The sequence below is a fragment of the Poecilia formosa genome, unplaced genomic scaffold (genome assembly GCF_000485575.1).
Source record: "Poecilia formosa unplaced genomic scaffold, Poecilia_formosa-5.1.2 Scaffold319, whole genome shotgun sequence".
NCBI classification, from domain to species: Eukaryota; Metazoa; Chordata; class Actinopteri; order Cyprinodontiformes; family Poeciliidae; genus Poecilia; species Poecilia formosa.
Genome location: NW_006800258.1, coordinates 562,307 through 581,477, shown reverse-complemented (window position 1 = coordinate 581,477; position 19,171 = coordinate 562,307). Strand labels below are relative to the sequence as shown.

The 19,171-nt window shown below is 38.3% G+C and overlaps 2 protein-coding genes and 1 long non-coding RNA gene across 4 annotated transcripts in view; 2 read left to right on the top strand and 1 right to left on the bottom strand.

Moving 5' to 3' along the window:
* Window positions 1–2,886: 2,886 nt before the first annotated feature.
* Window positions 2,887–18,256, top strand: LOC107833064 (uncharacterized). The gene is made up of 2 exons (XR_001658771.1): window positions 2,887–2,935; window positions 17,803–18,256. It is a non-coding gene; the product is annotated as an uncharacterized LOC107833064 (long non-coding RNA).
* On the bottom strand, window positions 5,058–12,810 carry LOC103152608 (uncharacterized). The gene is made up of 5 exons (XM_007573155.2): window positions 12,327–12,810; window positions 11,816–12,090; window positions 9,871–10,046; window positions 8,106–8,958; window positions 5,058–7,295 (listed from the first exon to the last, which is right to left on the bottom strand). Exons 1-5 carry the CDS (start codon window positions 12,479–12,481, stop codon window positions 6,730–6,732), a joined length of 2,025 nt encoding a protein of 674 aa, XP_007573217.2. The 5' UTR covers window positions 12,482–12,810; the 3' UTR covers window positions 5,058–6,729.
* eci1 (enoyl-CoA delta isomerase 1) overlaps window positions 13,129–19,171 on the top strand; it is a 29,138-nt gene continuing 23,095 nt past the window's right edge. Inside the window, exons 1-7 of one of the 2 annotated variants that reach the window (XM_016661241.1) lie at window positions 13,129–13,234; window positions 13,739–13,849; window positions 14,606–14,733; window positions 14,826–14,972; window positions 16,123–16,244; window positions 16,320–16,498; window positions 17,609–17,784. In XM_016661241.1, coding sequence (XP_016516727.1) covers window positions 13,210–13,234; window positions 13,739–13,849; window positions 14,606–14,733; window positions 14,826–14,972; window positions 16,123–16,244; window positions 16,320–16,498; window positions 17,609–17,775 — 879 coding nt within the window. In that variant the 5' untranslated portion in view covers window positions 13,129–13,209 and the 3' untranslated portion in view covers window positions 17,776–17,784. Of the gene's footprint in view, window positions 13,235–13,738; window positions 13,850–14,605; window positions 14,734–14,825; window positions 14,973–16,122; window positions 16,245–16,319; window positions 16,499–17,608; window positions 18,155–19,171 lie in introns of those variants that run through there. The other variant, XM_007573138.2, reaches the window with a different exon arrangement.

Genomic DNA, 19,171 nt, shown 5'->3' with positions numbered 1-19,171 from the left:
AGCACTCGATCATCCTTCGGAGTTCTTGGTTTTCCTTCTCCAGTTTTCCGCCGAATCCCGCATTGGCAAACTGGAAGACAGCATCGCCTCACTAACAAGTAATGAAGCGTCCATACAAAAGAAAATCCGCGGTTGAAGACTACACTTGAAACTAACTTCACTGCGGTCCGTAAACGCAATATAAACTTTGAACTGATATTCCCAGCAAAGATGAGGATTTTCCACCACGGTAATCAACGAGGTGGAAGAACACACACACACACACACACACAAGAACTCATCCTGTGTGTACTTTTAAGTGATATCGTAATTGATATTGTTATATATGTATGTGTTGTTGTTTGTGGCTATGGTTTCTCTATTCTCTGTTGTTTTTTTTCTCTCTTTTTCTGCAGACATGTAGGGAGTCGTCTTATTTTTACTTTATTCTTTGTTCTGTCCTCTATTTTTATTACCTTTAAATTTAAGCTTTTTCTCACATCTTTCTCCCTTTTTTCCATCTCAGTGTTCATTATATTTTAATAAACCCTTACCCTTATGTGTACATACATATATATATATATGTGTGTGTGTGTGTGTGCGTGCGTACATGTGTTAGGGATGCACCAATTTAATTTTTTTTTACCTTCAATACAGATATCTGAGGTTTAGTATTGGAAAATACCAATCCGATACAGAAAAATAGCTGAATTGACTTAAAACGTTTCATTTTCTAAACAGAGAGAGAAATGTACTGAATTTACAAATGTATTTGATAACTCTGCACCAGTACAGCACAAGTAAATACGCCAATAACTTACCAATAGCACACTTTTTCAAACATGTAAAATAAACACAACTTTCATTTGTTCCATCTGTGAAATTTTGAGTATAACGGTCAATATAAAAATAAATAATAAATAAACTGATACTAAAAAAAAACAACAGGCTGAATTCCTTGGTGAGAAATGTAAAACAAACTGCAACAAACCTTCTTTTGAATGGATTCAGAAAGTCCAATTAGGAATTCTAAATATAATTTAAAATAAATAATAATAAAAGTATTATGTCGCTCACAGCATGTAGCATAGAATTAGACTGAATAGATCTGCCCTTATGGATGGGAAACATTATCACCGATTCCTGAACTAGAATTTTTTATTTATTTTAGGATCGATCCAGATATTAATATCAGATCGGTGCGTCTCTAATTTATATGTACATGTACTAACAATTTAAATATCTCCTGAAAGTTGCCATTTTGAGCAACTCTGTTGTCGCTGTAGATTCTGCTTTCTTCCGTAAGTCTTGTACAGATTTTACTGCAGAGTCACAAAACCAGGCTTTCAGGCTCCACACCAGCAAAGAGCTCTGATCGTCTTAAGTTTTGTTACCCAGACGATCTTAATCCATAACCCATCCGTTAACTCCCTACCTAAGAGGTCTCCGCTGAAATCCCTCCTCCTGTGCCACATGGCCACTGGTAATGAATGCCGGTTGTAAACCTGACTGGAAGTTTCTCCACATTTTATTATTAGATTCTTCAATCATTTGATGCGGGGCTACTAGCCATGCTGAGGGGGCTTACCACCCGTCTGTAGGAGGGGGACTTAGAAGGCGTGAGACTCTGAAAAGACTCTGAAAGCCCTTTAAGCATAAATTTGTTCTGTAAAAGTCTCTTGCTTTCATGTGCAAGATTGTCGACTATTTAATGAAACATGTAAATCTACCTTTACAATGATGCCAGACTAAAGCTTGCTTTGGTCCTTATGAGATGTGGCTCCTTAGGTGTAGGCTAGATTCCATAAAATGTAACAGGATGTACAGACTATTGGATTTAAATCAGAGAGAGAGATGCATGGTGTTCATTCCTGCTGCTATCACGTCTGGGATCCTTTCCGAGACATAAATGCTGTTCGGTTATGGATAATTGTTCCTGTAGCGCTCTTTAAGCAAGACGGAGGCAAAGGCCAAGTAAACAAGAAATTACTTGGATTCTTTACAACCTCTGAAAGTTTATCTACAAAAACAATTTGAAACTGTTTTTTCTATACATTTAGTGCCATGAATGCAAAGGATACCTGGCTAGCAACAAGAAAAGACCCAAATATGTGGTGTGGATTTATGGTTAGCCTCCACAAACAATACTTTGTAATAATTTTTTGTCATTTTGAGGTAATGCCTAGTTCACACAGAAAGACTTTTATGCTGTTTTTTGTCCTGATTTTTCCTTCTGGAAATCTTCACCCTGATTGGCTCTTAAGATAAACTTAAGAAACATTCCTGTCTTGTGTTGTGTTGAAAGTGATCTTGTTCGTTCAGAAGGACATGGAGATTGGTCCGATCTAAAATATTCAACTTGTTTGATTGTCTTGGCCTGATTTGACATCGTGTGTATTGTTCCCCGAGGACAAACCAACGGGTTTGGCAAATCAGAAACCGAGGTGAGGGAAACATGGAGGAGAATCCAAAACACACTGAAGATAAAACAACTGCCACAGTGCACCATAAAGTCCTTTGGAAATGTCTATGAACTGTAATCTGATCTCACGTTTGGTCTCTGCTCGACACAACACACCGTACGACCAAACCTGTTCTAACTAAGAGGGTTTTTTATCGTCATCTGTGGTGTCTCTCAGGTTTTGAAAAGCGGGCGACAATTTTAAAATCTTGCTGTGTGAACCAGACATAAGTGGCCACATCTTTGATGGATGCAGAACACTGATAGGATGACACAGCAGAACATGGAGCACAGGAGTTTGTGAAAAGGTAGCGCAAGAACAGACTCAAGAAAAGATGCAAGAAAAAACATAAGAATATGAAAGGGAACACAGGCACACACGGACACACACACACAGACACACACCAGACACACACGGACACACACCAGACACACACACACACACTCACACCAGACACACACACACACACACACACACACACACACACACACGAGGTAATCATGGCACAAGGAACAACTGTGATTAATTCCTGAAGGAGGAAACAAAACAAGAGAACCAAAGCGTAAGGGCTTAACGTGACAGGAAACAATCTGATCCAAAATATCAGAAGACTTTGATATATGTCCCACAAAAAAAGAAGCTAAAAGACCAGAGCTAAGCTAAAGTAAAGAAAACAAGGCAGCGATCAAAACCATTTCTTCACAAAAAACTCAACTCATGTCTTGACACAGATTCTCAGTTGGATACAGGTCTGGATTCTAAAATATAAAATGACCACAGATCAGACGCATCTGTTTGTGGCTCTTTCACATTTTTGTCGCACAGCCCCATCTGCTGGTAGACAACATGTAAGGCCCTTTAGCTGGACCACAGTCTCTTAGACCAATTGTCTTGGATGAAGCTCTATTACTTCATTGAGGAGTTATACAGAACATGTAGTAATGTAAAAGATGATAATGTTAACCAGTTAACTTGCTAATAATATTTGAGAAGCATCCATAACAGGGCTGCCTGTCAGGTCAGTAGAACATGTTGAGTTTTATAACCCTAATGTTTTTATACTGCACTATTTCTTGATGTCTACAGTCTACAAACTGTAACCTTCGTTTCAGACATGATCAGCATTTTTGGACACATGACTACATAGGAGAGTTGGATTTGCGATACACTGTCTTACTTCTTAAGGCCAGCAGAGAGCAGTGTCCCTTCAACTTTGTCTGCAAGGTAGCATAAGGTTCCTTTCAGATGGGAGGAGATAGGTAAACTGTGAAGCCAAAGACCCTCAGAAAATCTGAAAATAAACCCTTTTCTCTCGTATTTAAATGATAAGCCCCTTGTTGAATTATCCTAAAAGATAACTGCAAAGTAAACACTAAAAGTGTCTTTAAACAGCAGTCTCTTCAACAGGATTTAGACAGTTTATAAAAAGTATGAAGAGTACTGCTAATTTCCTAACTAATACACCAGATTCTATGTTAGGCTTTGGGGACTGACAGACATGAGGAGAATTTTGATAGCTGAACCATCCAGTGTAGTCTCATTGGTAACAATGTTATGATAGATCCATAAAGCTGAGGCAAAACAGTACCGGAAAACCACACTGGACAAACAAGCATCAGATGACACCAACTGTCTTTGGGTTATGGATCTAGAAGCTTACAACAAGATGTATCAGTGGCAATTACCCAGAGCACATCCGAGAAAAAGTGTGTAAACTTGGACCCCATCAAGCCCTAGAAAATAGTAAATCTTCTCATTGAAATGTAAATAAATTAGGATAGTCAATGTTAACATGTTAGCTTGTGGTTAATCTAAAAAGTTTCAGGCGTTAATATTAATAATGTTACCTATTTTGAGCTAAAAGCCTCTCCTCCGCGGAGGGTTACTTAGTTCAAAGCAGCACGTTACACTGTTTTATGCAGTGGTGCAATGCAGAGATGCAAACGCGACTCGCGAGTTAAAATATGAAAGAGTAAAATCAGACTTGATGAGCTCAATGGCAATTTCGCTTAAACAAAAACATCGCGGTTAGAGCATCGCGGTTTCCAGAGTCTGTAAACCGCGATGCGGCCGTCCCGAGTTCGAATCCCGTCTTTTGCTCCTTTGCCGCATGTCTTTCCTAGCTTCTCTCTGCTCACGCCCTGTTAGTCAGATTACTGTGAAATAAATGCAAATTTACACAAAAAAAAGAAAGAAGAAAGGAAAAACCGTGATGGATGTCTGGATAAAACCAAGGGAACCTACTTTTTGGGATTATCTAAACACATCCCCGTTTTTGTAAAAATCGTTTGAAGTAAAAGTACTTCTTTTAAACGTTCCTAAATATGAAAACCTAGAAAACTAAGATGTTTGGTTTGAGATAATAAAACATTTTGAAAATGTGCATTTTTACGTTTCAAGTATATTGACTAATCGTGATTAATCATATCATTAGAATATGATAAATCATGATTAAATTTTTAACTGATTGATAGCACTAAAATAAATACAAATTATTATGTAGTGCATTTTCTGATTATGTAGGTTCTACTGTGTATATCCATAATAATAATAATAATAAACAGTAATAGAGTAATAGTCATTTGTACGTAAGCAAAGTAAGAAAATTAGTCACCATTACCACTGTAAGCAGTCTTTAATAGGTAAATGTGAACATAAATACAAAAAAATATGTAAACAGCTTACAGCTTATATTAAATCTTTTAACATGTCAAATGATCAGAACATAAAACATTCAGCATCCACCTTTGATTTAGAGCCAAAGTGTGCGTTATACCAGTTGTACATTAACTGTAAATTCACCAGGAGCAGAGAAAGCAATGAGAAACATTCATCACTGTCCATGTCTTACACACTCGTCATAAAGGAGAGTTTCATGTCCATTTCAAATCAAAATCTCAAGACCATATTTCTAAGAACACGGTTCTTAGAAAAGAAAAGAAAAAAAATCTTCAACACCTTGCAGGAATAGGCTGGATTACAGATCCAATCTAATCAATTGTCCCTCGCCCTGAGGCCACTTCGCCCGCTGAACTTCAGGAAATCCTTTCTCAATCGTTACCTGCTGACAGACGGGCCAGCATCGGAGGAAATGTCCTTTACACAAGACATGAAACTCTAACTGCCATCAAATAAAGGCATTTGTAGCCGTATCTGCCACATCAGTGTCCATAATGTGATATATGTTACATAAAACACATCGACCTGAATGAAACTACATGAATCAATGAAATAGCCCTGCCTCGTTTGTCTGTGAGGTGAGTATGTGCGAGTGTGCTTGTGCAATCACATTTTTATGCATTTACACACAAATATGCATATTGAAGCAACCTTGGCATTATAAAGAGATTTAAATACTTACATTCTTAACCTTGGCTTAATCTTTTCCAGATCCTGCAGGACAGAAACTCTGCCAATGAGAAAGACAGTCTGTCCATTCAGTCCTACAAAACGACCAGGTTATGATCTTAACTTATTGAAAAATTATGTAACACAAAGCATCAAACAACGAACAAGCATATGGAAATCCCTTAAAAGTAATTAGAGATCACAGATATTTATATGCACTGTATAAATAAGACACATAACCATTTAGTTCCTGGTCATTGTCATCAGACAATGAATTGCATTAAATGTTTCCTTTTTGTGCTAAAATATATCTCTTAAAAACAGTAGAGATAAACTTAGAAAAGATTGTTTGAATGAATCAATGTTATGAGAATTGTTTGTGTTTTTATCACATTTAGTTTTGTTCTATTTTTCTTGTTTTTATTCATCATGTAACCTCATGACTTGTTTAAATTCTCGAATTTGTTAACACTTTTGGTTAGTATATTCTATAATGTGGTTCATTCAATGGAATTAAATTAAAAAATACTTTATTAATCCTTAAGGGAAATAATGTTTTTGTAACTCATATTGCTCAAGATTCTTAAAGAATTGCTATGTCTTCTTTTTCACTCTTAATGTGTCAGTTTGAGTTTACCAATTTGTAATTTCAAGTTTGATGTCCTGAGATTTATATTAAAAAATACATATTTATTCCTAATTTCATGTACACTTTTGCTTCATTTCCTGTGGATTTGTTGTGAATTGCTGCATTAATCCCCTCTGCCAGAAGACTGAAAACTTGTCATCTGGCCTTTTTTAGAATACTTCAAAACATTCGGCCAAATCAACACAAAAGTGGTTCTCAAGACATAAAAATAACCTTCGTCCATGTCATTCCAGCCCTGAGCCCTAAATCTGTGGGGTGAGCTGGAGAGAACATTGCCGCTCTGCTGTTAGCTTACAAAGTGGTGGTGGAGTGCCGAGCCGTGAGCGTGCGCAGGCGGTGAGGGTGTGTGTGAGAGCGTTTGTGTATGAGGCTGTGAACAGCCAGTCTGTACCTGGCAGACATCAGGTTATAAAGTAACGGATTGACAGCGGCGCTGAGGTAGAAGAGGACAGAAGACACGAGATTAAAATACTGAGACAGATAGTACAGAAAATACATGTGAGTGTCAGGGTGAGAGTGTGTGTTGTTTAAGAGAGCGTTGTGTGCAACGTCAACATAAAGGTCCGGGGGCGTCGTGGTGTACGCGTTCATGGTGGTGGTAAGACGGCCGGGACTTTGTTTGACCTGTTGGGGGCTTCCAGTAACCGCAGTCCTGTTTGCCACTTCATAGGTTGTACTGTTGTGAAACTGTCTTTTTGTCCTAATTTTCTCGAGAGCGCTGGTGTTCGCGTCAATGTGGGAGGTTGCGTTCATGTAGGCATCCTGTCTCTCAACGCTGGAGCCGAGAGAAAGGGATAAAATAGTCCGGCCGACGTGGAAGGGAAGCCAGCAGAGCACAAATGCCAAGACGATCACTCCTGGTGGAGGTAAAGACGGAGAGGAGAGAGAATTTAAGAGAGTGACGTGATCGTAAAGTAAAACCTGCACAGACATACTAAACTTTTTACAGAATTTCAAGCAGCTACTTCTTCAGAAAAAAAAAAAGTTATCCTTTGTACACATTTTAGTTGTTGGCATCAACAAGTAAAATATCTGCATAAAAGTAGCACTGAGACAAGTTATAAACAACTTGCTAGCATTGTGACAGGCTAACAAGTTGCTAGCTCTTATAGACTGACCTTGAATTAAAATTTCCTTCCAACGGTTGTGTGAAACCGAAACTAGAGCACTATTGTCAGCATTTAATGTGACAGGATGAGATTTGATCATCTGTACTTCAAAATGCAATTCACTGACGAGGGTGAAGAGGAGCCAGAGACTCTGAGTGTCAGAGACTCTGACTCTGAGCATTCAGAGACTCTGACTCTGAGCGTTCAGAGACTCTGAGCGTTCAGAGACTCTGACTCTGAGCGTTCAGAGACTCTGACTCTGAGCGTTCAGAGACTCTGACTCTGAGCGTTCAGAGACTCTGACTCTGAGTGTTCAGAGACTCTGAGCGTTCAGAGACTCTGAGCGTTCAGAGTCATTCAGAAGACTGCATGACTACAGACTGCCAATTCAGCCTCATGAATGAAGTTTTCATTGTGATGCTTTATCTATGACCAAAGACAATGTTTCACCAACTCAAGACAATTGACTTTGCTTCTCACTTGTCTTCATACATTTTTCTCACTCATAATGGACTCTTGAGCTTTACACAGTTTGAAGGTTCATGGCAAGGCCCTCACCTAACATCTTCACTGTGCTTCGGTGACTCTGGTCTCTTCTGCTGCTCTTTGGGCGAAGCCACAATGTCCGTCCAATGAGAGTGTACACCAGGCCGAGGATGCAAAGGGGAACCAGGAAGTACAAGTTGGAGAGAATCATCATGGCGGACAAGAGACCTGAGGAGATGGCGTAGTGTGTACAGCGGCACTCCCTCCTGTCGATCTCTCCGCCACGGCTTGCATCGGCTCTCTCCTCTCCTCCTCCCCCCTCATCTTCTTTCTTTTTGTTTTGCTGATCTTTCTCAAATTCCATCTTCCCTTTCTCCTCATTTGGCTCCTCAGCTTCTTCTGATTTATCTTTAATGTCCCTTTGTTTCCATTCGGTTCCCTCTCTTGATCTGCTGTTTTTGTCATCAAGCCATATAAAGTCTGTGAGGTCTTCACCCCATTCTACTTCCTCCTTCTCTCCCCACTTTATTTCCTCCAACCGTGGATCCAGCAAAGCCATGACTGCGCCTCCTCTCTCCGCTCTGCTCATCATTATCCCTCCCTGCTCTCCCTCTCCGCCCAGCCGGCCCCCATCCTCCCTCCACTGGTTGAGCCCAAACTCCTCTCCCCCGACGTCCTCCACTCCGACCATAATCAAGACGGGCGACGCGCTGACAGCCGCACCCAGCCACAGGCAGCCGATGATGACCCTGGTTCTGCGGCGTGTCACGACGGTCTTGGCTGTGATCGGCCAGCACACCGCCACATACCGCTCCAGGGAGAGGAAGGTGATGTGGAGGATGGTGCAGAAGGTGCAGCACTCTGAGAGGAACATAGTCAGCTTACAGGCAAGGTCTCCCAGGGGCCATGGTCTGGGTCTCCAGAGCTGGAGGAGACAGAAGGACAAGTTTGATTAGCCAACACATTGATGGATATGTGGAAGTGGAAGGCAAAGAAGAAGATAATAAGGAAAAAAAGATGGCATACAATTGCCTTCCACCTAGGTTGCTCTGATATAATTAAATTCAGTTTACATGTACAGCCTAAATTCACAACAATGTCGTCTCAAGATGCTCGTCATTGACTTTACAGTCAGAATGTGCTGCAGTGGCAGCAGACAGGAAGACTTCCCTTCAGCAGGAGGAAACTCCCAGCGGAACCTGGCTCAGTGGAAGCGGACATCAGGGAGGTCAAACCCTGAAAAGGTTTGATTAGTTACCTTCAGAGCTAGCTTGGTAAAAAACCAGCCCCTTGTTCAATGCTTGGTCTGGACAGCAAGTATTGAAAATTGACCTTCAGGGATGCTCTCTATTCAATCTATCAGGGGACTACGCACAAACATTAGTCTGTAGACGTACAAGCATTAATGTAAATGCGGAAAAATTTGGGAAAAAATTTGTTCCAGTTTAAAATTTTGCATTACTTCAGTTTGTCTATGAGGCAATGTATTCATTAAATCAAAAATAGACTTTAAAGCCTAAAGGTTTAATGGGTATGAACATTTTTGCAACAGTTTTGTGATTATTTCACTGGTACAGAAGAAATAGAGTGATTTAAGACCACTGTGAGTGTAGCACAACACTTGAAAGAAAGAAAACCTAATTCTGAAGGATTCTCCCTGAGGGGACAGCAGCAATAACTTGTTTAACCAATCATCACTGGTAACACTGAGATTTACAACATGGTCTGTTCCTTTCTCTCAAACAGGAAGGATGCTCCTTAAGAAAAAAAGAAAATCAACATTTCATGGCGTGATTGTGGCTGCATGTAGACAGAACTGAGTTCACCCTGAGTGTACCTTATACAGATCCAGAGGGAGCAGAAGGAGAATCAGCAGGTCGCTGACCGCCATGCTGCTCAGGTACAGGTACGTGGAGCTCCTCATGTGTGGACGAAGCCACACCACCAGTATGGTTAAGATGTTCCCAAGAAGGCCGAATAACATCAGTGGAATATAAACCATCGTCACGCAAACTGGAACAAAACAAATAGATTGAAGTGTTTTAGAAGAACTTTCCTTTTTGTAGTTCTGAATGTTCAGATTGGGTTTTTAGCTAAGACTTTTGAGGAAAAAAAACAAAAAACAAACAATAAACCAACAAATGATGAGCAAACAAGCAGTAAGTGATGTTACATCATTAAAATGGGTCAAATTTTAAATCCAACAATAAATAAATGATAAATAAAGCAACAATATCTCCTTAAGAACTACAAAACTACAACGATTTTCAAAGTTTGCATATATTTCTTTAAATGATTGTCAGACTTTGCATAGTGATAATATATTTGTAAAAAAAATAAAATAAAAAAAGTAAAGTATGGGTTAAACAAAATTATTGAAGTCCATGTCATTAGGTTCATAAAAAAAGATTTTAATCTAAAATTCTATGACATTATTTTAGATTGAATAAGATCTTAAAAGTTCACTTTAGTCTTAGTCCTTCTCAGACTAGCCATTAGCTTTAGCCTAATGGACCGTCCAGGATTTAAACAAATTGACGATTCGAAAAAGAAAAAATAAACAACAATGGAAACCGTTTGAGAATATTGTGACTGGCTAATCAATGTTTTCCTAGAGTCTGGATTATGTTTGATATTTTGTGGTTTGTAATCTAAAAGACAAAAGAAAGAAAGTTGCCTGGTTGCTTGATTCTTTCTGTTTGACGTCATTGGGGTGTCTATTCATCTGAATTTATCTCTGGAAGCACAGAGGAGCCCTTTGTCACTTTTAAATATTTCATGTGGCAGGATTTTTGGTAGAAAAGAAAATATTACATGAAGATGTTAAGAGAGACAGAAAGAATACAGATGATTTGTTGTCACTGGGAGAAAACAGCTGCTAGCAAACCATTAACCGCTAACAATGCTAATGCTGCCATCTGCTCCAAGCAATTGGCTCTAAACTAAATGATTATTTCGCTGTTTTGTTAGTGAGTCAGCATTTCCTTTTCTCCAATTTAGAATCTAAAATACTTGGACTCAACGTGAACTGGATTGTCCTAGAATGAGCAGGGGTGATTAAAAACACAGTTTTATATTTGTGAAAAATGTATTTTTGAAAAAAATTAAATAAATAAAAAAATAAATACCAAGAGAATTTCCACAAAAAAAAGAAGAAAGAAAATTAAAAACTAGAACAACCAAAGATTGTTCAGTGTATGGAAACAGCAACATTAATGTTAGTTACATTGAATACTGATTACAAATTCGTTAAAACACAGTTTTACTATTTGTGAAATCTTCACTCTCTGAAAACTGAAAACAAGCTGATTTCCCTCAAAATATGTTCAAATCTCCTCTTATTCTCATTAATCTTTCTTGCGTCTACAATCAGATGACTGAGTAAAGACTGGAATGACAGTGGATTGTCTGAATTGCCTAAAAATCATTTAGCAAAAATTGACATTTTCTTTGAAAATAGCAATCAGTTCCTCTCTGTCCAAAGTAAACAATGACAACAAACTGAAAATCTAGCTAGCTGAATTTGTTGAGGGACAAATTCAGACTTTTCAAAGTATAATAAGTATCTATCTTTTCTGTAATCCATTCTAATTGTGCTCAGAAGTGAAAATAATCACAATGTGTTTCACAGCAGTTTGCATTGTTTCAAATTTTGACCTAAAGCCTGTCAGTGGCCATCTTGATTTGGCTCTATCATCTATGGTAGAGTCCTCAACTTTAGTTCAAATTTCTAGAACACATAAAACTTTTTCCTTGTTTGTTTGTTTGTTTTTTCTACCTACCTAACTCAATCAGTCCAAACATGGGTTCCTCCCAGTAGCAGTCCTGGGTTTTGCATTCCTCCTGGAGTTTTGATGCTAAGCTGCAGTTTTTGCCTTCACAGCCACTGCTCATGTCTTCCAAGTCTGTCAGATCCATGCTGATGTGGAGGCAGGGTTGGATTGACAGAAGGAGGCAGAGGGGAGCAGTATGTCCCCCAGGATACGGGCAGCAGAGGTGACGCACAGTGATGGATTTCCTATGACACTCGATGGCCACCAGCAATGAGGAGGAAGAGCTAAAGGCAGGGAGAAACCCCCCACCCCCACCAAAACTCATTTACTTCATATCGCCTGGTACTGTAATGCATTCAAAACATGAAATAAGTGAGCAAATGGAGGAAATAGCGTGTGACATTTTACATTTAAGCATAAAACTTAAAATTACACATAAAGGAGAAAAGGTTTTTGTTCAATATTTTTAGGTGAATCTAAATACAAATACATATTTAAATATTAAATGTAATATACTCACTGACTGAGAAGAGCTTCAGCAGAGAAAGGGGTGAGCTGACTGTGACCGCATAAATTTAAATCATTAATAACTAATCTAATTTTTAACATAAATAACAATGAGAGAAAATCAAGTTGGAAATTAACATCAGTCCAGCACCTTCTACTCTTAAACATTAAACAAAATATAATAAATAACCCTAAAAACAGAGCAATAGCTCCCAATGAACAGCTGACAGCAGTTTACTGTTGTAAAATAAATGGACAACATTTTAGCTAATGTTGTCCAATCATGTATAATTTTGCCAAAATATGGCAAAACTATACATGAAGCACTGTATTTAATTCAATTTGTCTAAAATATGTCTTCAAATATAATACTTGTAAAAAGAACAGAGAACTGATCGTGATCATACCACAGTTACAAACGGCAACAGAAGAAGGGGACGAGCTGTCGGTTACTGGTTGCTATGGTAACCACCAACTGTCAAAAGAAGTGTGCCAATAAATGTCAGGACAGGAGAAATAAACTAATTTTATATATATCTATAAAAGTAATTTTAACTAATGTATTTACTAAAATTACTGAAAGATTTAATAATGTATTTACTCAAATGTGCTGTGCATACTCACTTTTATGAGATACATTTGAATGTGTATGTTCAATTTTCATCATTTATATTACCGAACTTTTATTATTAGATATCATCATCATCATTAAAATTATTATTATTATTTAAAAAAATATATCCTAATTCAAATTGGAAATATTTTTATGAAAATAATCCTGTTTTCTACGTCATTTTAAAGCATTATTCAGAGCGGGCAGACGAGGGCGCTGTTTCAACAAAACAAACTCGCTTCTACTGTCCGTGCTGTAGAAGAAGATCTACTTGCGACTCAAAATGGCTTTGAGAGCTGCTCTGAGAGGTAAGAGTGTCTTAACAGGTTTGGCTTTTATCACCGTTTGTGTGCTGTTATGATATAAGTGTTACTATTCATTGTTATTTACTTCTTGACCACTTGTCCGTTATGACCTCTCTGTTACCTGCTGCTTGCTTTGCTGTTTGACATAGACAGAAAGTGGAGCAAAGGTCACAGCGTACTGTCGCATTCTGTGTTGTGAGCTTTATTATTTAGATATTCACGCGACAAAAATAGTAAAATCTCGTTACTTTTATGCATTTTCATTGGCATGTTTGTATGAATACTTACACTTTTTCATGCTAAACGAAATAGCTTCCAAATGTACAATAATATGCCTGTATTTCGTACATTTTTAGAGTAATTTCTTGGCTTAATTCACTGACGTATTGAAGAACTTTCCCTCGTAATATGTTGTTTTTTAAGCTGGACAGTTAACTTGGCACAGATTGGACTTGTCCTGTGTCTTCAGACACGGTGAGACGGCTTGTTTTTGTGTTTTTCCTGAAGGTCTCCTCTCCTGCAGCAGTCATGGCAGGTTATGTGCGTCCTCCACCTCCTTCAGCCAAAGGAACAACTCCAGCTCAGCCAACCTCAAGGTGGATCATGACCAAACTACAGGTGCGACTTGTGGTTTTATTGCCATCCATTTTCCTCCAATACCTTCTGTCCCGGGGTTTGGACAGAAGAAGACAGAAGACTGTTTTTGTCCCAAGTTTACCAACTTAAACAAAACATTTTAACATTTTCCAGACAAAAAAAAATGTTCATACCCGACTACTCTTTTTAATGTTTTGGCATGTAACAAACTCAAACTTTCTTTTCTCCTTTAATGTTTTTGGTTCAATTGTAAAGGCAACAATGAATTATGATTATTGACTCTTTTTTTTTCTTTTTCTTTAGTTTTTTTTTTTTTGGTGCATAAAATCTTAAAAGTGTGGCATGGATGTGAGACTAAAGTTTATTTGCTAAATAAATGTAAGATTAATTGGGAAGCTTCTTTGAACTATGAGTGGACTGTTATCATTATTGTTACCAGGGGAACATATTATAAGACTTATCACTTATTGTGGTAAATTATAAATGTGATGATTTTGGACCTCAAGAGGCCAAATTTAAAAAAAAAAAAAATACATTATGTTCTGTTCAGCAGACTGGAGTGGTGAAATAACATTTTATTTTTATAGCAACTTCTTTTAGTCTTGCCACATATTCTCAATGGTATTAATAAGGTCAACCCTTATTAATCCTGTTGATTAATAAGGATTAATCCTGGACAAAATCTAATAAATGTGAATGTGGGATTGCAATGAAACACGGTCTCCATGTTTGGAGTGTTCATGCTGAAGTCCAGCATCTCTTCTTCTCTGTGTTCAGGCGTGGCTGTGATGCACATGCAGAGTCCTCCAGTCAACAGCCTCAGTCTAGACTTCCTCACAGAGATCTGCATCACCTTGGAGAAGCTGGAGATGGACAAAGGCTGCCGAGGCCTCATCATCACCTCGGTACCGTCTGCTTATGTAGCCACCATGCAGATCAGTGTGGTGGTGATAAATAGTTCTGTGAACGTGAGTGTTTGTGGCTCTGCTGAATCCAGAGCCAGCCCAAGGTGTTCTCCGCCGGCCTGGATATCCTGGAGATGTACGGGAAGAGCCCGGAGCGCTGCGGAGAGTTCTGGAAGGCCGTGCAGGAGATGTGGCTGAAGCTTTACGGCTCCAACATGGTCACCATAGCAGCCATCAACGTACGTAAAAAAACAAAGCATGGATTCATGTTTCAAATTGAATAAACGTGACACGTCATTTCCATTTGTCATTCAGATCGGAGTAGAGCATCAGGATCCTGTTCACACACTGATAGATCAAAGCAGAAATCATTATAAATTATTGTTTTGACTCGAAAATCGATTTTGACTCGAATCGCAGCCACAAAAATTTGGTACCAAATTGTGAGTTGGTAAAAGATTCACATCCCTCCTATCTAGCTTTTTGGCACTTTACTGGTAAGTGCAAATTTATCACCAGTTGGCTGGACGGCCCGTACGAGGCTGGTCGCATTCTGTGCAAACTAACTTTTCAGCTTGGCATTACAAAACCAGACAAATATTTATTATTATTATTTTATCTTAAATTACATTCAAGGTGGCATTAAAAAAGTCTTAAAAAGTCTTAAATGTATGCATCTAAAACTAAGGCTTTAAAATATCTTCAATTTATTTTAAAAAGTGTAATTTGGCCTTAAATCCATTAATCACAAGTCTTAAACTTTGTCATGATGGAACTATAATAATCATGTATGTGTAGTTTTTTTTTTTTTTTCACTGGCTGGATTTTTCTGACAAAAGTTTGCATCATGCTCAGACATCTTCATTGGGTTCTGTAACTCAAAGCCCTCGATTCTACCGTTAGCTAACTGCTAATGTACCCTTGTTATCTGCCTAGCTATCTTTTCAGCATCTATTGTTGATAAATTCAAATGTATCACCAGTTGGCTGGATGATGCTTGTTTTCTCCTCTGTTTCACTTTTGTTGCTGATTCATATGAGTCTGCTCATGTTACAAAACTTTAAGTTACTTAAAGTTATATTTATGTTTTTTCTGTCTTAAGTTTTATTCGAAGTGGCATTGAAAATGTCTTAAAAAGTCTTAAACTTGACTTTCTGAAACCTGCAGATATTCTGTTTGAGCCTGGGTTTTGACTGGACCACTCTAATACATTTATTTGAATCCTTCTCCCATCCCTTCTGCTGCTTCCAACTAGTTTCCTGCACAAGGACGTTTTTTTTCTCATCCTGACTCATGGAGTTGATCCATATAATGTTGACAGAAACTCTCACCTGAGCTGGGACGGCTGACACTAAACCCCATCACCCTCCATCCCTTTTCCCTCCACAGGGCTCCAGTCCTGCAGGCGGCTGTCTGATGTCGATTACGTGCGACTACAGGATCATGGCGGACAACCCTCGTTACAGCATCGGGCTGAACGAGACCATGTTGGGCATAGTGGCACCTTTTTGGTGAGGAGTTTTCTTAGTGTGCTGACAATAGGTACTAGTGCATCTGACCTAAACGATCCCATTCTGTCATCTCAGGTTTAAAGAGACCATGGTAAACACGGTGGGCCACCGGAACACAGAGATATCTCTGGAGCTAGGGCTGCTCTACAAGCCTGCTGAGGCCCTGAACATAGGACTGGTGGATCAGCTGGTGCCTGAAGACCAGGTCCTCTCTGCTGCCACTCAGACCATGACCAAGTGGCTGGCCATTCCAGGTAATCACAATTAAAGCACCAGTGGTGCTTTGACTTGATATGGATTCAGAGGTGATTTATTTTGCCAAAAGGAACTGCAAATTAAAGGTACAGGCAACACATTTCGACAGGACTAATGTACACACAAGACGTCTGCGCATGCTTAGGAAGTCTAAAATCCATGTATCTAAAATTAAGGCCTTAAAATGTCTTAAATTCATTTAAAAAAATGAAGTTGGCCATAAATATGTTAATCACACGTCTTAAATTTTGACAAGGCAGGATTGTTTATTTATTTTTTTCCTCATAAATTTTCTGTCAGGCAAAAGTTTGAGTCGCATGCAGACGTCTTCATTGCATTCTGTGGCTCAAAGCGATCAAGACTACTGCTAACTAACTACCAGCTACTGGAAAAGCCAGCCAGTAGCTGGTAGCTACTGGCTGGCTATGATCTATGATGGGTATGATTTACCCATCATAGATATGATGGGTAAATGCAAATTTTTTCATCGTTGGCTTGACAACATTCGTCTTCACCATTGGCTCACTCTTGTTGCCAACCCATATGATGCTACGTGCATTAAAAGAATTAATAGGAACAGTAACATTGTTTTTGTACATTTCTGTTGCGATACAAATCTTAAATTTAATTTGTAATGGTCTTAAAAAAGGTCTTTAAAATATTTAAATTTGAATTGATGAAACCAGCAGATGTCCAATGGAAATTTAAACAACTGAGTGATAAACATGCAACCCCACAGCACCTCCAGACTCTACAGTCATGCAGCAGGCTTGGTGCACTACCGCTTGCAGGTGTCTATTTAAACCAGTGGTGTCCAAATCTTTTGCCAAAATCAATAAAAATGTAAATTGTAAATGCAATACTTTTTTATAGAATTTTTAAAACAAATTTTTTTGCCTTTTTTAATTTCATCTGCTCAATAATAAACTGAAATTCAAGGTCGAAACCCGTTTGCAAGGCTTCACTTGTTTTGTTTATTTGCCTAAAAATGTCATTCAAAGCCTTATGTAATTTTAAAAACTGTCACGTCATGTAAATGGCATCACTTTACAACAATTATTACAGTTTTCAATAAAGTTGTAACTGTTTTGAGTTCTGTTTCTCTGCAGAACACGCCCGACAGATCACCAAGTCCATGATGAGGAAATCAACGATTGAAAAACTGCGTTCCAACAGAGAGGCCGACATCCAGAACTTTGTCAACTTCATCACAAAAGAGTCCATCCAGAAGTCACTGCGCATGTACATGGAGATGCTGAAACAGAAGAAGGCCTAGGGTTCACAGTCTCTCACACACACACAGAATAACTGAATGCAGAACTTTATAGCTCATCTTTGTGTGTTCCCATGGGAACGACCCAAGAATTAAATACAGCAAAGGTCTGAAGGGTTTATTGTACGTAAAACACACCTTCATTGGTTTTTGCTCTGATTTTCTATCATCTTGATTTAAAAAAAAAAACATATTAATACCCTAAAATTGAGCCTAAATTGTTAAAAAGTAAAATACAGTGAGTGAACAATGATGAGGCAGCCTGCCAGTTTCTGTTACTTTGTGACAGACGAGCCGTTGACCTGTAAGTGCCTGTCTTTCCTGTACTGTACAAGAGCCCTAACAGCCGCGGTAGCCATTGATTCATGTAGATTAACTGAAGCAAAGCGGAGGCCGACTCAGGAGTTTTCTTCTTGTTTTTCTACTTTCTGTCCGTTTAACAATGTGAAATGTCTCAATAAAGCTTTGGATTTGTATAGTGAGTGGATGAAAGTGTTTTATTTACACACCCAAAGTGTTTTATTTACACACCCAAAGTGTTTTACCACTTTAAAGCTGCTGTATGTAACTTTTATAAACAATGTTTGTTTTTTTAACTTATTTGTTAAAACAACCAATCAGAGCCAGGAGGAGGGTTTTAGCACTGCCAGTCATGCTCAGCTACACGCTGCTAAATGTGCTAATGGCGGAGAAACGACTTACTGTTATAGTAAGACCTTTCATCCGCCCTCATTGTTGTATAGCAGAGATCTGTGTTAAAATATGAAGTATTTCCTTACTTGTAAAAATGACACCAGCTATAAAGTCACAGTATTCCTCATTTTAACAAAGTGTTTTGTAGAGTTCTCATAAAGTTACACCTTTATTCTCTTTCTAGAAATAAGACAAAACTTCTTACTCTGGCCCCATTTCTGCAATGTAAGCCAGTTGAAAAAGGCCAGGAAATAGACAGAGCCCGTGTAACCCTTGGATTTACCGTGAATATAAAAGGTTATGCACATTTCATCTCTTCTGACGAGCTGAAATATATACACCATTGTTGCAAATTTTGCACAAGAAATGTTAAAAAGAAAGCTCTTTACCTTTAAAACGAGAATAAGTTGGAGAAGCTGATCAGTCAGTAAAAGTTTTACTGTGATAAGTCTAAAAAAAACAAGCAGCACATCCCAGTGAATCATTGAGCAGTCCTGATTAAATGTTGCTAATTGAGCTAATAAAGTGAATTGGAAATTGTTTTGAGATTTAAAACAACAGAATGAGCAGAAATAACTGAAAATTTGAGTTATTGTGGTTTATTTTATTAATCTTTTAATCAGGTCATGGAAAGTTGGTGCCGGTTTTAATTCTTTTTAAATGTTATCAAATTCTCAATGGTATTAATTGTATTACTTGGCAAGTA

Coding starts and splice junctions, on each gene's coding strand:
- LOC103152608 (XM_007573155.2), bottom strand. CDS start 12,481: ATGTTTAAGAGTAGAAGGTGCTGGACTGATGTTAATTTCCAACTTGAT. Junction 12,091..12,326: donor GCTGAAGCTCTTCTCAGTCA/GTGAGTATATTA, acceptor CCCTGCCTTTAG/CTCTTCCTCCTCATTGCTGG. Junction 10,047..11,815: donor GTTTGGACTGATTGAGTTAG/GTAGGTAGAAAA, acceptor GTTTTGTTCCAG/TTTGCGTGACGATGGTTTAT.